Source organism: Anthonomus grandis, chromosome 1 (genome assembly GCF_022605725.1).
Source record: "Anthonomus grandis grandis chromosome 1, icAntGran1.3, whole genome shotgun sequence".
In the NCBI taxonomy this organism is placed as follows: domain Eukaryota; kingdom Metazoa; phylum Arthropoda; class Insecta; order Coleoptera; family Curculionidae; genus Anthonomus; species Anthonomus grandis.
The window spans coordinates 28,447,501-28,467,956 of NC_065546.1; the positions used below are offsets into that span (position 1 = coordinate 28,447,501).

The 20,456-nt window shown below is 33.0% G+C and overlaps 1 protein-coding gene and 1 pseudogene across 14 annotated transcripts in view; both read right to left on the minus strand.

The window, feature by feature from the left end:
* Positions 1-2,360, minus strand: LOC126744505 (uncharacterized; annotated as a pseudogene).
* Positions 2,361-10,230: 7,870 nt separating this feature from the next.
* The window catches only part of LOC126736627 (calcium/calmodulin-dependent protein kinase type II alpha chain), a 166,409-nt gene continuing 156,183 nt past the window's right edge, over positions 10,231-20,456 (minus strand). For all 14 annotated transcript variants that reach the window (XM_050441184.1, XM_050441081.1, XM_050441098.1 and 11 more), the window contains 3 exons: positions 11,803-11,897; positions 11,632-11,746; positions 10,231-11,573 (listed from right to left, as the gene is read on the minus strand). In XM_050441184.1, coding sequence (XP_050297141.1) covers positions 11,435-11,573; positions 11,632-11,746; positions 11,803-11,897 — 349 coding nt within the window. In that variant the 3' untranslated portion in view covers positions 10,231-11,434. The remainder of the gene's footprint in view (positions 11,574-11,631; positions 11,747-11,802; positions 11,898-20,456) is intronic.

The window sequence follows — 20,456 nt, forward strand, 5'->3', positions numbered from 1 at the left end:
CTAGGTCTTCTTCATCTAAAGATCCACTCGGAGTGTAATTATTGCTTGAAGTAATCCTCAAATAGTTGTGTAATGCGCAACAAGTTTTGATAATTTTGTCAACCGTTTCTGGTAAACATGCTATGGGCTTTTCAAAAATGCGAAACCTACTAACCATAATCCCAAAACCATTCTCAACGATTCTTCTTGCACGTGAGAGGCGGTAATTAAACACTTTTTGCTCTTTTGAAAGTACCACTTTTGAAAAAGGTTTCATCAAATATTCCTTCAGCGGGAATGCATCACCTACGATGAATCCGCCCGCTGGTAATAAACCATTCTCTAGCGCTTGAGACAAAGAAGATTGTTGGAACACTCCCCCGTCTGACTGCCTTCCAGAGCATCCAACATTTATATAACGGAAACAATAATTATCGTCTACTACAGCTAGCAACATAATGCTCTTAGTGCCTTTATAATTAAAAAAAATCACTTCCACAGTGTGCTGGTGCATGGATGGCAAAATGTTTTCCGTCAATTGCACCGTAACAATTTGGAAAATTCCATCTTTGTTGAAATCCATTTTCAATTACTTTCCATTCTTCTTCAGACGCAGGATAATATACAGAATAAAAATAATACAATATAATAACACAGGAGCCTGCCACAAATGTAAATGAATGTGTAATTTATATTATATACATATATATAGAATGTGTAATTTATATTATATAATATATATAATATACCTAAAATATACAGAATAAAAATATTACAATATAATAACACAGGAGCCTGCCACAAATGTAAATGAATGTGTAATTTCTGGTCAGAGTGTGGCTGCCACCTACACTACTGTTCCATCTTACACCTCTCCACCTCTACAATCTCCGAATGAATATGACAACACCACGAGTGATGGCTCAATCCATTATGAATATAATGCCGCCGAAAATAATTCTCAAGCAGATATCATAGGCCAAGCGTTCACCAACATATAAGTTAAGTTGCTCATATATTGTATGTACGTAAAAATATAACCATATTTAAAAATTTTAAAGAATGATTGTTTCCTTTTTTTAAGTCCACTTACCTTTATATATTCCTGAAGAGCTTCATAAATGGCATCGCATACCTCAGGTATAAAGTTGGAAATTGCAGGCCTTGACACACGAAATAATCTCTGCAAAGTTCTGTAACTGTTTCCTGTCGCTAAATAAGCCAATGTGATCTCTAATTTTATTCTGGGTGGAATAGCAGCCCTCATTATGGTATCACTTTTAGTAATTTTTGAGGAAATTTTATTTAGCAAATTGTCAAATCGTTCTTTCGTCATCCTCATACAATTTCTATATTCCAAAAGATCTTCATTAGCAAGTTCTCTCAGCAAAGTAGAAGAAGCACCATGAGTTTCTCTCCGACCCAGCCAATTTCGTACCCAACAACGCTTTTCATGATTTTTGTTAATTTTGTCACTAATAAAATTATATCTGATATTTCACCACATATATCCAAAACATATTTCTTCACAGAGGCACGAATATCTGTTGCCGCCATATTAAAAAACGAGAACTAAACCAAATTACTAAAATGTGTGTAGACACAACTAAATAGAAATACATATTTTTTTAGTTACTTGCTTTAGTAACTTGCTCAAGCTACTTGATACGTGTAAATTCGGCTTAAGACACAGTTTTTAGTCGATCTAATTGAGTTTTGTCGCTTAGAAGTGATTGTTGATTGTCACAGGCCTCTTGCTCCACGCATTTTTTCTTTGAAATTATTAAAAAAATATAAAAAATGCAACAATTTGTCTTTCAAACAATACAATTAACTTGGAGTGAGATCAAAGCTCTTGCACACAGATGATCTTCTGAAATATGGATTTTATTTAGATTTACTTATTTATTGAATATACGCGAAAACGACATTAAATGTTGCAAACTTACAAGATTATAAACATTGTATATGGTTAATAGTAGTAATCATATAATACAAATGAAATTCAATATAAGAGAACACTAACAATAAGAAAATATATAAAATCATAATATAACAACACAATTACCAAGCTATCAACTTAACACAAAGCAAGAGATCTTTTGATATCTCTCAATATAAATATTAGATACTTATTTAGAAAACTCATTGATTGTTTTTCAATGGAACTCATTTTTGACAAATGTTGTGAGGGGTTTTCTCTTATATAACGAGAAAAATAAAGTGATAAAACTAAGCTTAACTATTGACCTTAAAAACGTAAGTAAACATTTTCCTCTTTAATGCTTGCCTATAAAATTAACTTAAGATAAATTGCAAAGATCAGCCATAAACCTCTATATAATCTAAAGGTTTACTTTAACACTAACCAAATTACCCATGACAACTTGATATTCTCATTATACGGTAACAACCCGAACAAAACATTGAAACAAATCCAAATAATGAACTCAAATTTAGATCTAAAACCATCTTGAAATGTCGTTTATAATGAAAATAATGGGCATTTCTAGGGTAATTTTCGATCAAAATTAGACTTTTGGTTAGTGGTTTTTTGTTTGTTTGATACTTAACCAAAAGGCTTGAATTCTAAGCCCTGGTGCATGATGTCTAAGCCCCTGATATAGAACATTAAATGTTATACAACTTAAAAGAAAGGGACAATGTCTCAAGCATGTATGCTGAACCCTTTTAAGAGTGTTAATATGAATTTGATGATAAGGGACCATACCTGAGACTAGTATGTATCTAAGATTGATCTAACTAGGAAACAATAAACGAATCTGGTTGCTTCAACTAAGAGATGATTACAATTTCTAATAACAAACCTAGCAACTTGAAAGCCCTCATGGCATTATTATTAATATGTTAGACAAAAGACAACCTCTGATAAAAAGCGACACCCAAGTCTTTTATAGAAGAGACATATTTAATAGTATGGTTATTTGTTGTATACTTGCTATCTTGTATTTATGTTGAACCAAGTGAAAAGGCAATCCAAGTCATCCTGCAAAAAGTTACCAAAATTTTAGGTCATCAGCAAATAGTAAACATTTGCTGCTTTTAAAACAAGATGGATAGAGGGGCTATGGAAGTTTGACTTTGACACTGAACATCAAAAAGGGAGAATCCATAGAAATGCAGATGCTCTATCAAGAAGACCCTATCCAAAGGACTGCAAATATTGTCAGCGAGCAGAGGAGAAACAAGTTCAATTGTTGAGAACCACCATCGTCGATAATACTTGGCCAAATGGGGATCTTATAAGAGACCAAGAGAAAGATTCCGATGTCCAGATAGTTCTAGCCTGAACAAGGGAAAGGAAACAGCCAATTTGGAAAAAAGTTGTCAAGTATCCTCCTAATGTCAAGTCACAATGGAACTCTCTAACTTTGGAAAACCAACTCTTGCGGTGGAAAATAATTGACCACGACCGCAAAGAGGAAAGAAGGCAAATTGTTATGCCTAAATGTCGGATTTCGAACGAATGAATACGACCATTAATCGTTATTTGGGCATAGCAGTCTCTAGCCACCAATAAGAGACTGGGATAGGTTTCCTAGGACTACGTTACTGGGCTGTGTAGGAAAACGGATCTCATATATAATTAAGTGAACATTTCTTTTCAAGACGTCACCCGATCTAATAAAGAACGCATATGATGTCAATCCCAAAGACGAGAGGTACAACAACGATGACTTGGTTTAGCTTTATGACCGTAAGAGATGAAAGGGTCTGTCACCGAAACGTCAAACACCTTGGGATGGGCCATACAAAGTTTTGGAAGTCTGATCGCGAATGATGGTCTTTACAGAATACAAAAGCCGCCGAGGGGTAAAGCTCGAGTCATTGACTTTAATCTACTGGCTCCTTATTTTGAAAATCACGAAGGCGTTGACCTGCATCAAATCCAAGCAGAGTCGGATTTGACATTCGATAAATCCATGGCCCATCATTCTAATGGCCAAAAGAGTCGGTACGGCTTGACCTGTGAAGTGCAGCAAGACTTGGTTACTGCGACAGATAAGTATGCCCTGGCACATTGTGTGCAAAAGAATTTACAAATGTCTTGAGGAATAGCTGAGGTTTTCGATAGAAAGTTTGGAAAAATTCAAGAGCTGCATTGGTTTATCCCCAAAATTGGGCAAGCACTCAAAATAACCGTTGAAGAGACTGGTATCTTCTACCAGGTTACATAAAGAGACACACTTACATAAGAGGCGCTATACCAGAAGCTAATCTATAAGGACGCTTTGTGTTCTCTAAAGAAAGGAGTTGCTTCCGAGGATCTAAGAAGCCTAGCAATTCCCAAACTCGCATGCCGACTCGATAACCTGCATTGGAGGATGAATCGTAACATGATACAAGTGGTCTTCAGGTCTACAGGCATGCTATTCTGGTATTATTATATTCTTCAACGATGTTCTCTGGAGAAAACCGTTGATTGTTATTTCTACAAGAGGTCCAGTTGCAAGAGGGGCTCCTTTGGCCGATAGCGATCTCTACCATCTTTAAAATCAATTGGGGAGGAAATGAGCTTAGGGAGGGTGCGGTGTAACGATATTGTAAACACCGAGAAGCCACCTGATTCTCCGTCCGTAATGATACAACTAGTATACCGCACTACGTCTCAAAGGTTGGTGAATTCCGGAAAAACGTTCTGCCGAGTATATAAGGAACCGCATCCCTGATAGTTGTCAGTTGTCGTCACTTTGTGAATTCAAGTTCGGAATCAATTTCCGATTCGCGCCAATGCGCGAAATTTAAATAGTTGCGATAAATACAGTAAAAATAAATATTTCTAGTAGTGAGTGAGTCGTAAATAATCCTGTTATCGTACTTAAGTGTGTAAATAAATTAGTTGACTATTTTGAATTGTTTTAATTCACACCTAACGAACGGGAAAAACGCTTTAATATGAGGGAATCTCGCTGTCGTTTCAGCTTAGATTATTTCTTCGTCTGTTACTTCCAGGAGAATACCTCTGACTATACCTTTAGATGGCAACATTGCGGCTGGAGCATGGCAGGATAAGTTTTTTAGTCTATTTACGGGGTGTTTAAGCATTTGGTTTGCATTTGCTGCATTGTCGATTTCCATTTTTTCTAAGGGTCCTCTGGACACTTAGACTGCTAAAATTGCTATATAAAGTACTCTCCCTAGACTCATTGGATGTAGATGCTACATTTTCATTGTTTTTGCTTTTGAAAATGCTCAGGTAGAGTCCAGCATCTTTATTTGTAAGCTAGAGTAGCTAGCTAAAATACGAGGAATATCGAGAAGAATATAACTTTCCCAATTTATAGTAAAGGTATGTTTACGAAAGAAAACTCGCTTTTATACTTTTTATATATATTAAATTTCCATAAAAGTAGTTTTTACTGAAACACTTGATTGTAAGGGGAAAACAGATTACATCGTCGAGATAAGCAAAATCTTTAATCTTATATAAAAGTTGAAAGGTTTAACATCAATAAAGTTAACAAAAAAGAAACTAAAAAAAATTTCTATATAATACAAAAACAGTGGCAATCATATTATCTATAATATAATATAATCACACTACAATACAATAGTTTCTTTTATATCGACTTTTAATTATATAATAAGTGGGTACACATATTGTGTGGTGTTTCACGATAATAGCAAAAACAATCTAATTTATACATAACAAAAATCTAAAAAGTGATTTAGAGTGTATAATATTTTAAAAAATACAATTATTAAGCACTATATGCCTTTGAGGCATTCATCGCAACAAAATGTAAAATAACATTGGACAAGGCATCAGGCTAGTTCATTTTTATGGGAAATTGTAACTAGACAAATATCCCCGATGGAGTTTTATGAGAACCACGGCCCTCTGTATAGTAGAGAAGAATATGTTTTAAGTAGTAATTACACTATATATCAATATATTAATTAGCAAGTAAATTTATTTAAGTCTGGCTTTTTACATGGTTGAGTTAAAAAAAAATAGGCAGCTTTCCATAAGGAAGTTCCAAAATGTTTATCTCGAACAGCAAGTAAATAAAAATCAAGAGAGCGCATACTGTCTCAAAACCTATAGTGAGTTGTAATATTAGAGAGCTTAAAACACTTTTTATGCCTTAATTTATTATAACAGTCAAAGTTGAAAATGGTATTTCCAAATGATAAGCTTATACTAGATATTTACGTATAGTACGAGTTATTCCAAAATAGATTATTTTAATTCGGAATAGTCAAAAAAAGCGTGTGTTATCTACAATAATCCGATTTCAGTTTGGTACCATCATAAATCAATAAGTCTAAGCTTAGCAAGGAAACTCGAAATTCACCCTTATTTATTTTAAGCATAGTGTGTGATAATACTAAGTAAATTCATGTAAATTATCGCTATACACTGAAAAATTCTACATCGACATATTTAATATTTAAACGTGATACGCGGAGGCCCTCACCAGTCCCTTTGTCATGTCCATACAATAAACTGCTCTATAAGAGCAAAATTACTTAATTCACGTTCGAGGGATCGTGTGGGGCAGTCACGTATATTCGAGATTTCAAAGGTTAAATCAGTTCTCTTCTTTATCCTCTTGAGAAACTAGAATGGTTTATTTGGGGAGATAACTATATAAGTTCAACTTGTCGAAAATGCTAGAGTATACACAGGAATCATAGAGAAATAGTTTCAGACCCCAATAGTTTAGTAGTCATTGCCATTTTGGTTGGAGCACTTTTAATCTACCTAAATAAAATGAACCACATTTAATGGTAGATTTACAGTTCTTGAAATCTTATTTAAGGTCCGAAAGTGCTTAACCAATAATTCGTAAGATATTTAAAGATAAGAGATTAATTTAGCATCGAACTTGCATTTTTTCTTTACAAATAGGTAACTGTTTCGTCAACAAATAAAAAAAAGGTCAAGATTTCACTTACTCACACGTTATCGGTGTGATATTAGAGAGCGTTTTACGTTATTACGTTTTACTTTACTTTACAAAAAAAGTAAACTAAAGGCTTTCCTAGACCAAACCTACAAGATGGACACAGTTCCTTGGCCAGCAAGATCACCTGATTTGACACCTCTAGACTTTTTTGTCATATAAGAAGTCTCTATGCCCACCAGAGAACAGGTGCAGAAAATGTGTGAAAATGCATAGAAACACTTATAGAAACACTATTTATTCATCGTAATGATCTTGACCTTCTCGCTGTGTCAAAAAAAACTTAGATCGTTGTAGCGTAAAAATTCAAATGTTTTAAAGATTTTTTTTCCCAAAAAAGCAGTGGCGTACCTTTTTTTTTTTTTAAATTAACACACATGTGCCGCAAGTTGCAGAAGAGTTGAAATCACCTGCAATTCCTTAAAAAGTGGCCTCACCACCTATTATTTAAAACCAAAAAATTTAATTAAAATCGCTAAAATCGTATAGGAAAAAATTCGATTCTTTTGAAAAATTTCGACATCCTGTATTTTGGAACGAAACCATCGGTGTTCTAACACCGATTCGAGTTTCCTAACACCGGTTCGAGATAGGTCTCGAACTATTTCTCTATGGTTTTATACTTTAGAATAACATTATTGAAAATCGCTTAATCTTAATGTCATCTTATTTTATCTTTTTTAAGATGCTGAACACGATTTTGATAGCTATTTTTTAATCAGAACAGGCAAAGAAAAGTTATAAATAATTTAACTGTTAGTATAAATATAAATATAGTAATAAATATAATAACTCAATAGTATTAGTCCTACTGCAAAAACTTGTTATTAAAAAATTTTGCGCGTTAAATTTGCAAAAAAAAAAGTCGTCAGGTATATACCAGAATTGGCAACGGATTTGCATGAAATAAATAAAAAATAACTACTATTTCTATAGTGTACGAGCGTAATATTCTTGTTCCATTTTTACGAATTAATTAAATCGCACTTAGTAAAACATCTGTTTTTAATTTTAATCGCATTATAATAAATGAATTATATATAATATAAAGAATTAGGTACATTTTTAACTAAAAAAAATATTTAGAACAGCTGCATATAGGACAAAAAATGTTTAGACATATCGTTGGATTGGTCGTGATTGACATAACTGAGGCCATCAGAGAACAGATGTATTTTATTGCATGTGCATTATGTATTTATCTTCGCGAAAAAAACTTTTGACCCTAACGTCGCTAAATTGTTTGAAACTTTTTATCGTTAACACTGTTTTATAAGGGTTTTTGTGGATCTGAATTTCATCAGCAAATCTATTTTAAGTCCTTTGATAAAATGTTATATTCGTGCATAATTTTACCTACCCTTTTCAAAGTACTAGAACGAATTCTGGAACATCAAATACGTCACTTTTTAGAGAAGAATTTAATTGTGTCTTCTAAGCAATCTGGTTTTAGGGTGGGTTACAGTTGTGCTTAAGCTATGATTGACGTAATTGATTAAATTATTGCTGAACGTGATAAGGGTAAATTGAAGGCCTTGATATTAAGACTATAGGACTATAAGATTTGATATTAGATTATAGTAAGGCCTTTGATTGTGTCGATCATCATATTTTGCGTTATGTATGGTTCAGTGAGGTAGCAGTGATTCTTTTAAAATCTGAGTGATTTCAGAGGTTTGAAATTTATGGTAAAATGTCGGCGTTCCACAAGGCAGTATTCTGGGCTCTTGTTTATTAACAATATACATACTGATTTTACTTAATACTGCGACATTATAAGTACCATCTATGCGTGGATGGTAAACAAGTCTTTTTACTTTTCATTTTTACTCCATGAGTTAAAAGAACTCAAAATTAAAATTAACGAAACACTTAAAGCAGTGTCTCTTTTACCTCATTGTATTATTGTCTATGGTTGGTGCTTGGACTATGACAGAATTTATGTATTTGATTTATTTTTGGTATTTGCAGACGAGATTATGTATCACATACATTAAATGAACTAAAGTGGCTAAATATGTCTAACCACAGACTGAGGCATTCATTGTGGGGTTATTATAAAAAACATTAGGCCATCATACCTTTATCAAACGATCATTTACTTACAATATTGCTCGACAAATTAATTTTTGTGTTATCGACTTAAACTCTTTACATATTTCAGTTGGTTATGTTTAAAAAACATATATTTACAGTGCCGTTTGATAATCCGTAAATATCCGTAATTATTCGTAAATTTAAATTTTAGTATTGTCACACTTGAGAGTTAGTTTATACATTGATGGCCTCATTGTTATCTAATAAGTTCTTTTCTTAAGGAGCAGAATCTGCTATGTACAGAAATCTGAATCTGTTTATTTAAGGTGCGGTATTTTTCGAATATATTCATACAAAATTGTGAATATTTCAAAGAATATTTTAAAGTCTAAATATGACTTTTGAGTTTAATTTCTGATCATCCGGTATCTATTCATATCCAAAATATTAATATAGTGCACTTAAGAAATTTTCCTTCTTTGAGAAACCCATCTTTTATTTTCAAAGAATTTTTTGGTTATATATCAGCCTGCAATCGTCTTTATTTACATGAAATGTAAAAGAATTTGACTTATTAAATAGGACAATATATATAAAAGATATTGCAAAGTTTACGTGAAAAAAAAACAGTTTTTTATGTAGCATAATGTTGCCGATTCTTTTTTAAATTCTTTTTCCCGTTGCGCAAGGCAGATTGATACAAAAGATACAGACAGTGTAACTCAGAGTTTAAGTTCATACCTCAGATGTTATATCACCGAAACTAAATTCAGATAGAGAACTAAGGTGTAGAATAGAGACAGCCTGAACAATTAAAAAACTAAAAGCACTATTTTGAAATGATACCTACTCTCAATATAAGCAGATATGCAGCTATTTAACTTTTTTTTTAAATTATATATGCAATTAATCATGTATTTATTATAATTTGATTCAACTTGATAGAATTAAAATGGTACACTAAAGAAATAGCCATTATGCAGTTATTTCTCATTTATTTCTCTCAAGTGGTTGTAATTTGAAATTGTTACTTACTCAAATGTCGGTACATACCTAAGTAAGACTACTACTTTTTGAGATATTTAAATTTATACAACTACATTTTTATAACTGTTTTTACATTTTTATAATTGCTTGATTAATAAATAGTTATCAATATCGTGTAAGTATGTATTTTGCCGTCCTGGTAAATACCGTACTTTTTGCTGTTAGAGAATGCTCTACAACCTGCAATCTCATTTAATTTCAGTTAAGAGAATATCGAAGGAGATCAACTTATTCGATTTATATAAATTAAAATAAGTACAAACCATTTTAATAATTTTTTTTAATATAAGTACAGGGTAATTTTTCAGCAAATTTTTCCAAAAGTAGGTAACAATTAACATTTTTTAACATCGACTACTATATAACTTTGTAATGTTGCCAATATTTCAAAACCTACTTTTTGATATTTGTAATTGCTGAACTCCCCGTATATAAATAAAATGTCAGAATTTGTTACATTAGAGAAATTAACGAGCCTTTCTTGGACTAAAACTACCAGTTTTTTTATCAAATAAATATAACTATTCAAAATATACTTATCGCATTATTTAAATGCATGGGTTCTGTTAAAGAAAGTAGGTCGTTAATTCCCAAATAATCATGTCTATAGTGAATATAGAAATGATTCAACTAAACAAAAAAAATATTTTCTTCCTTCATATTAATTATAAGCAAAAATAACGACATTAAAAAATTCATTTTAAGCTATTTAAATATTTTTTTTTAAATCCGTTTATTAAGTAAAATGTTTGGCTAATATATTATATTCTACTATAAGTACTTACAATTATGTTGGTGTGATGAACAGTAGTGTCAACAACAGCGATAAATACAAATAAAGTCTTGGTAGCATCCGCTTTGCCATTAATTAGGAAAGAGGAAGTTATCAAAACTGTTCAAGAACGAATTTTATAAGACACATTCGAACATTTTATTTTAAAATGCCCGAAGGTAAAAATATTGCTAGCTAAAAATACAACTTTATTTGGAGATACGATAGTATTCCGATATCCAGAGTATTATACAAGGCGTCCTCGACGAGGTACGCTGATCAATATCTCGAAAAGCAATTTATCGTGGGACGCCGTGTATAGTAAAGGAATACAAAAAAATCTATTCACGCATCACGGCTTATTCTGCTTCTCTCCGAGAACTCAAAATATATATTACCATTAAAGCCTTATTACAATACCTTCGATAAATGATAAATTTCTACCAGTCTTAAAATTTAATTCCAACCCCTTTAATAATTCGGACTTTCACCCCCTGTACTTATAACTACTCGATGACAATATATATTTCAAGCTCCGAGATCCGCCAAAACGGAAACTGAGACAAAGAGAGTTAAAAGGATTGAGTTACAAAGAAACTGTATTGACAGTAATCTTCGCTTTTCATTTGTTTATGTTCTTAAGTTTGTCTTTTTTTGGCTGTTTTTCTTATTTATGCTGCGAACTGAAACCAAAAGCTGCGCCCCCGTTTCCGCCGCTACGGTGGAAGTGAACATTTTGCCATTTGTTGTCTCTCTTGTGCCACACCCTGCTCTCTTCCGATTGGTGTGTGTGAGCCTGACCATGTCTAAATAAAAATATTTTATTATTTATTACAATAAAAAAATATACACCAAAACACTCACTTATCAATATACTGCGTTAGCCTAACGTATGCGATGCAAGCGGCATCTTCACCTAGCAAATGCACGTGTGGATTTAGAATTGTTGTGTTAACTGCTTTGCAGTTCTTGCCCAGCACTATAATATTATATGTTATAAAGAAGAATATAGGCAACATTTGTTAATAATAATACCATTATCAAAATAAAATTTGTGGAAATCCATTCCCTCCACGAGATTTCCCATCGCTTCTGGTTCGAAGGCTGTTAAGTGAGGATCGCAGATTTTCCTGCAAAACAATAAAATAACAATCTGTAAAGGTTTCACAATAATATAAATGTGCCAACGTTTGTGTATTTGTGTAGAACTGTTAATTTGATGCGTGGGCACTTCTAATGTCAAGGGTTGTCATTTTAGGTATGTAGCTAACGTTAGAAAATACAGACAACGTGTTTCAGTATGTTTTTAGTAATTTTCATGATTTTCCTTCGACTTTTCATGTTCCCCATTCGAAAAGCAAAAAGATTATCGATAAAGATTTCTTTGGGAAAGAACTTGCCTTTATTACAAAATACTCAATTTGGTTATGTTATTTTTACAATAAATAAATAATAAATAAATAAAAGTTCTGGAACAAACTGTAGTCAATTCTTTATTTATTACTACTGAAAAAATTGTGGGAGGTAGAGGAATCTAGTAATACTGTTAGTCTGTTAGAGTTAATGGCCACTACAAAAATTTCGAAGGTCGATTTGTTCTTAGGGATTCAGTACAAAAGTCCTCCCATACAAAATAATATTTTTCATATTTCATTAAGGTTTCGAGAACATAAAGTTGTAGTTACAGTAGACATAGAAAAAAATGTATCGTCAAATTCTCGTTGATCTCAAAAATTGTTGCTTACAAAAGATTATGTGAAGGGATGATGCAAATTAACCACTGTCCTTTTTTCTGCTGAATACTGTAACTTATGGAATGGTCACTTCTCGTATCTTAGCAATCAGATTTTTTAAGCAACTTGGTTTTGAAAATCAGGATAAGCTTCTTAAAGCTTAAAAAATTATTAGGTGGATGACCTTATAACGGGATTTGATAATATTGCAGAAGCATTCGATAGTTATGGTGAAATCTCTAGTATTCTGTAGTCCAGGTGGTTTTTATTATGGAAAAGGACTTCGAATTGTCCTGAGGTATTAGCCTTATGGAGAAACTACGCAGAATCCTTAAGTGTTTTAAATTTTGGAGATGATCAACAAATAAAGACATTGGAAATTAAATTCTGGATACCTCGGTCTCTGATACCAAGTCAAATTTATTATCGAGTATAACCAAAATATTTAATCCGTTGAGACTTTTACGTCTTTCACTAATTTTGGTTAAAATTTTAATTCAGAAGTTGTGTGTTCTTCAATTGAATTAGGAGTTGAAGTGAAGGTTCCAGGCCGAGGGCATAGGTTTTTTTTATAAATAAAAGGTTGCCAAAAATAAAGCCTCAATTTCTCTTTACTTTATTTGTTATGGCATGACGTTTCCTTTCTGATTTGAGACTTCTTCAGATAGCTCTTACTTTACGAATATAACTCTAAGAAAATACAAATGATAAAATGCAACAAAATACGAACCATATACAGGATATAAATACGCAAAAAAATTGATGAAAAATTGAACTATGTAACTGTTGCCTTGTTCGCGTGTTTATTTGTATCCCAGGTTCGTATTTTGGTATATATTTCAAAAAGTTTTAATTTAGTCGTAATTTTCTTAACAGCTTTCTCTTCAAAAACTTTTTGATAAAAATTTGAGACTTCTTCAAGTCTCAAATCCGAAACGAAACATCAAGCCATAACAAATAAAAGTAAAGAAAAATTGAGGCTGTATTTTTGCAAATCTTTTATCTATTGTTAGAAACCGATATATTTCTTTTATTTTCAATAAATTCTAATATTCGATGCTCGGTTTACTTATTTCAGATAAGAATTATTTTTGTTTAAAATGAAAAAAAAGGAAAAAAAGCGTATACCCTGCGTATACCCTTAAAAATGCAGACCGCAAGCGGTTGTAGGAAGATCACCCCACTAGGGAATGAAACCTCGACACACTCGTATTAAATGCCGTCTGTGTTTATTAAATTTACCGTACTTCGATAAGTAAATTATTTAGTTTTATATAATATTATTTAGTTTTAAGTAATTTAGTGATTTACCTTAATAGAAAATATACTGTAGTGTGTTTCTTTCAGAAACTCATCAGAAGTGGGATTTGTACTTTCTACCCACTTTTTTCCCGTTGACTGAAGAGAACGTAAGTACTAAAACGCAGTATTTTGTTTTTTTAAATTTTTCTGGCATTTTCTACGACGTGTTTTGTTGTAAACTCAAACAAGAAGAATTAGGCTTAAAATTATAAATATCACCTAATGTTGTTAATATTAAAATATTTAAGATAACTAGCAGTTTATGGAAAATGAATTCTTTAATATCTGTATTCGACAGATATTTCTCAAAAATAGACATAATGTGATTATCCTTGTTATCAAAAATTACGATCTTGTTTCTGGAATTCAATCCTGAAGAATTTATTTTGTTTGATAACATTGTTGGTGCTTATTGTGTTTTTTTCTTAAACTTTTTCGACTAAAAAAAATTAAACGTTAGTAGCGATAGATTAGATTTTTAATTTTTATTTTTATTTTATTTTATTGTTTTTTTGTTTTATCTCTTAAGAAAACCTATGAGAATGGAGGAATTACTATTTCAATTGGTAAAGGCCATAAAATCTACAAAAACAGCACCGGAACAAATTGATTTACCACTTTTTAAGCCCGAAACTACTGACGCAAGAAAATAGTTGTCTGAAATATCAGAAATTAAAAACGAATTTGAATGGACTCACCAGCAGACTTTGGTTAGGGTGGGTCGATTTTTAATGGGAGTCTCAAAAACATGGTTTGAAATGTGGTCACCAGAAATAAAAAGTTTGGAAGCGTTTCAGCGCGATTTTGTTGAAGCTTCCCTCCTAGAAGAAATTTGGGTCGTTTACTTTTAGAAGCCGCAGAGCTTAACTCAAACTCCTGTAATACATACGATGCTTACGTTTTCTAAAAGGCGGGTATGTTAAGGAATTTAAGAGCTAATTGGGAGGAAGCTGACCTCGTAGAATTAATTAAACACGGACTAAAAGAGCGAGATGTTCAAACTACAGCGACTAATTTAAACTTCCGAAAAATATCGGAATTGTTGACTTTTTTGAGCACTATAACTAAACCTTCACAAGCAGAGAAACCTTTGACCTCAAATAGTTTAACCGCCTCTGGGGAGCCATCAAGGAAACGCTTTCGTGAAAATTCTCGTTAATCTTTTCAAAAAGATTTTGGAAGGTCATCTAACAGAATTAAGGGTTGTGGAAAATAGGACACGTATAACGACATTGTTCCTTATCTGTTCCAAGTAATCAAATTACTACACCTGCTGGAAGTAGGTAAGACACGAAAGGGCTTACCTGCTCATTTTGTGCTAAAACTGACCACAAAATAGATAACTGTTTTACGCGACAAAATATTAAAAAGCGCAAAAAAGTAAATTATCGTAATTCTGACAAAGACGTAATGCTACAAAAGTTTAGGATTGATGAACAAGATTACCTTGGAATTATTGATTCAGGAGCTGATGTATCTCTTATAGCTGAGCGTCATTTACCAAAGTTCTTACAAAAAGGTATTAAAAGGAATACTTGCTGGAAGCATTACTGTTAACCAAGAATTTAATGCGATTGTACAGATATCGGATGTTGTCACTAATCTGCTCTAAATGCTGTTTCACGTAGTACCAGACTACATTCTTGATTATGACGTTATTATCGGACGTAACTTATACAATGATCCAGAAATATCAACGACTTCAGACCTATTAGGGACACGTGTAGTTCGCAAAAAAATTTCCCGTATTTTTCGTATTTCAGATGTTCCAAATAGCCAAAAATCCGGTAATAGTGCGCCGCTTGACTGCTAAAGAAAACTGGATATATGTAGAACAAAGGGGTGATGCTGAGATTCGACAATGAATTGAAGACTCGAAGGAGGGCCGACTGGATCTAACAAGATATTTACTTAAAGATGGTGTGCTTCATTATGCTGTTACGACTCCTGATGGAACATGTATGAAACCATTTGTTCCGAGGCAAAGTAGACTTAGCGTCTTACGTATTTTCCATGATGAACAATGCCACATCGGAATGAACAAAACTATTGAATCCATTAGAAAACATTTTTGGTTCCCAAAACTACGTTCATTTGTTAGAAAGTACATTAAACACTGATTAATTTGTGCTGTAAATAAACCCAGATCTGAGACTCTCCAAGGATTAATAAAAAATGTAGACAAACCTACTGCATCAATGCAAGTTTTGCCTGTGTCTTGGACCATTAAAAAAGACCTCCGAAGGACACAAACATATTCTTGTTTTATTAGATGCCTTTTCGAAATATTGCTTGCTACAACCCTTAAAAACGTTGAAAGCTGATGAGACCAGACTTGCGATTCAGAATTGTATTTCTTTATTTGGAACGCCGCAACAGATTATCATATTATCATTATACCAACTTTAAAAATCTAAGCCTTCCTCAATACTTAGATAGTCTTGGAATAGGTTATCATTACACAACACCAGATGTGCATCGTTCTAATGGACAAGTGGAACGCTATATGCGCACATTTATGAATCTCATACACGTGGCAACAAGTGTTAAATCAGATTGGTCTGAAGGACTTTGGAAGATACAACTTGTTTTAAACTCAACTCTACAAAAATCTAATCAAACGTCACCCTTAAGAGCTTTGATTGGGATAGATGGCTCAACCCCTTTGATTCAAAGTTTGCTTAAAAACCTAAATAAAGACATTCAACCCATCAGAAGTATGGACTTGGATCGTAAAAGAATAAACGACCAACTTAATCAATCTAAAAATGCTTTGATCAGTGCTAACCAAAAGCGTCGTAATAATATTGAGTTTGCCAAGGGAGAATTTGTATTAATGCACAGAGACGATAAAATGCATCAAGGAAAACTAAAGTATGAATTTCAAGGCCCATTTGAAGTAATGGGTTCTACTGCTGAGGGCCGCTATGAGCTAAAGCGCGTTGAAAAGACCACTATTACTAAAGCTGCTAAGGAGCAGTTAAGATATGACCGACTGATTGGTCCCTCTCCATGAATATGACTGATTTGCTGGATATTCTAGACAACGATGAAGAAAAAGATAATGAACAGATCAACATGGATACAAGGTTGGTAAAATACTCTGTAAAATGTAACATTTATGTCACGTGTTAGAAATATAAATGTTGTAAGTATGTAAATGTTGAAAATGTAAAATGTAAATGTTGATTTGAATAACAGTTTGTAGTATTATTAGAATGAATTAAATTAATGTTTAAGTGTTGAAAGCCTGGACGCTTTGCACTGTTGTCAATGTATAAGTGTTGAAAGCATGGAAGCTTTGCACTGTTGGTAATGTATAGGTGTTGAAAGCATGGAGGCTTTGTACTGTTGTCAATGTATAAGTATTGAAATCATGGAAGCTTTGCACTGTTGTCAATGTGTAAGTGTTGAAAGCATGGAAGCTTTGCAATGTTTATGTATGTGTATGACGACTAAAGGTTAAAAATGGGGTTCTATTGTATTTACATTTTCTTTTCTTCTTTTCTATTTACATCATCGGTGAGGACGCTATCACATTTACTGAAGGCAATGTTTCGTAAGCAGATCCACAAAAGTGGGCTTCGAGAGCGAAGCCTGTGTCAGAATTGGCGGTGTTAGAAACCGATATATAATTTGTTTTATTTTCAATAAATTCTAATATTCGATGCTCGGTTTACTTATTTCAGATAAGAATTCCTTTTGTTTAAAATGAAAAAAAAGGAAAAAAAGAACCTGCGCATACCTTAAAAATGCAGACCGCAAGCGGTTGTACGAAGATCACCCCACTAGGGAATGATACCTCGACACACTCGTATTAAACACCGTCTGTGTTCAAATCACAAAATCAAATTTACCGTACTTCGATAAGTAAATTAATATTATTTAGTTTTAAGTAATTTAGTGATTTAATTGAAAATATAACTTTGAAAATATACTGTAGTGAGTTTGTTTCTTTTTTATCTAACACTATAATAATTGAATTAGAATAATCTAAAAATGTTCTTGAGAATCACAAAATTATGTGGAAACATCAAAAATTCCATAATATTGTAAAGACCGAGAAACCAGCTGATTCACCGTCATTCCGGAATGATACAAGTGGCATAGTGCACGACATTTCGAAGGTCAGCGAGAATCTTTCAAAATAACGTTCTGCCGAGTATGTAAGGACCTTACGGCTGGTCGATAGTTGTCAGTTGTCAGTTTAGTAAAGTTCAAAATATTGGCGCGAGATTTAAATAGTAGATATAGTGATCGTATTTAGTAGTGTAAGTGTGCAAATAAATTAATTGACATTTTCTATTCTTTTAATTCACACCTAACGAACGGGAAAAACGTACAACCGAATTCGAGTATTGAAATACGTCATGGATTCAGTAATTCTTCGCAGTAAGCATATAGTGCTGTTATTTATCTCCGTAGCTTAGACAATCAAGAAAAGCTAAATGTTTATTTGCTATGTTTAAGAACAAAGGTAGCACCATTAAAATCTATAGCTAAGTTACTTTCTATGGTGTGAAGCCCAGATAATCTTACATTGGCTACATATACCCCTTGATCGATTTGGTGCCTCTGTGTTTGTGTGTGTTTGTACGCAATAAAGTATCCGAAATAAGAAAGTTTACCAAGTTAAGCTTGGAACTCTGTAAATACCAATAGAATTGCAATACGTGGTTTAGGTCCTATGGAATTAGTTAAATGGAATAATTCTTTTTAAGTAATGAGGAAGAGTAGCTACAAGAAACAATATTTTTAAATAAATTTGAAATACCAAAGCTAGCAAAGATTGTTATTCATATTATTATGGGAGATTTTGCAAGTATTTGAGTGACATTTGATATTGCAGGTGCGGACTTAAATTATCGTAAAGGTCGAAGTGCTAAAACAATACAGGGGCATATGTTTGTTTTAGTACTAAAGCTGTGCACCTCTAACTTCTAAAAGATTCAAATACATATGGCTTCCTTGCTACAATTAGAAGGTTTGTTACAAGACGTAGTAAACTTTCACATTTATATTCAGACAATGGGTCAAATATTGTAGGGAAAAACAAAGAATTATCCAAGATTATCGCATGGAGTAGCACTTTATTCCTCCACAAACATTTCCACCAGCATTTAATGGACTTTGGGAATCCAATATTAAACTGGTTAAGTATAATTTAAAAAGGGTTATTCAAAACACCATTTTTACTTAAGAAGAATTTTTAAACTATATTAGTTCAAATAGAAGGAACTCCTAAGTCTCGTCCGTTATATCCCTTATCCTCCTTCTGAATTTGAACTATTAACCGCAGCTCACTTTTTAATTGGGAGGCGAATCATTGCAGTTCTTGATCCATATTTTGAGGTCAAAAATCGGTAGTTTCTCACGGTTTCAGCTGATTCAAACAAATGGGGACAGCCTTCAACGAATATTAATTTGGATGGTCTGGTACTTCTAAAAGAGGATCTTCCATCCCACAAGTGCTTACTAGGTCAAGTAAAAGGAGTTCATTCTGGGTCAGATAATATAGTGCGAGTCATTACTATTCGTACAAGTAAAAGTGAAGCCAAGTGTATGTACTACAGATCCAGAAAACTAAGCAGAGCTTTTGCGGAATATACCAGTTCAACGTGGGGGAGAATGGACCAATAGTGAATGTAGCAACGTGGTTGACCCATAACAAGTGGCAACGCAGTCACGTACGACACACATTGTAGAGACAGTATATGTAGTAAAGTGTTTTGATAGAAGATGCATCATGTTTTTTATTCTGTAATTAAATATTAAGCTTAATGTGAATATTGGAATATTTGGAACGACTCTGATTTAATTGAGACCAACCGATACACAATTCACGCATACCAATACAATCCATACCAAAACACTATTCTATGGCATTGAATCATGGTTGTTAAAAGGGGGCCTGAGAAATAGACTGGAGACGATCTCTGGTGCTATAGGAGAATCCTGAATATTCCTTGGTCAGAGAGAATTATTACGAAAGATGAAATATACATATCATAAAAGTAAGGAAAACAGCATATTTAGGCCACTTACTCAGTTATGAAAAGTACGAGTTGCCCCAACCAATAATTGAGGGTAAGTTTAAAAGAAGAAGAAGTAGAAGTTTGAGAAAAAAGCGTCGGTCCTAGATGCGAAAAATCAGAAACTGGAAATTTGTCAATGCGATCATCAACCTTCATTGAAGAAGGCAAGAAAAGAAGAAGAGAATGTAAACGTTGTCTGGTTTACCGTGGTGCGCATCACAGTTTCTTCCAATAGCTTACTGTAAATCAAATGTGTAAAAAAGTAACAAAGTAAATATTGAAAGCATTAATAAGTTTGATTAAGTCAACTATAGTCAGTGGAAGTTTCCATAAAATGTACTCTGAAGGCCACGGGCAAAAACTAATGTGACTAGACAGTGAAACATCTGTAAAACCAGAGGCGGGTGCACCTGTAATCGCAACATGAAGCAAGAAGGATGCTCAAGCTATGTGTGCCATAATTGCTGCATCGGATCTTAGCCAAATTACATTAAGTGAGAGCTCTTAGTGAGCTCAAGAAATTTTAATTAATAAATTAGGCTCAATTTACCAACAGCAGAATGTGACTAACAAGATTAATGTACATGAGCCTTTTTCTCAATATAAAATGGACTGTAAG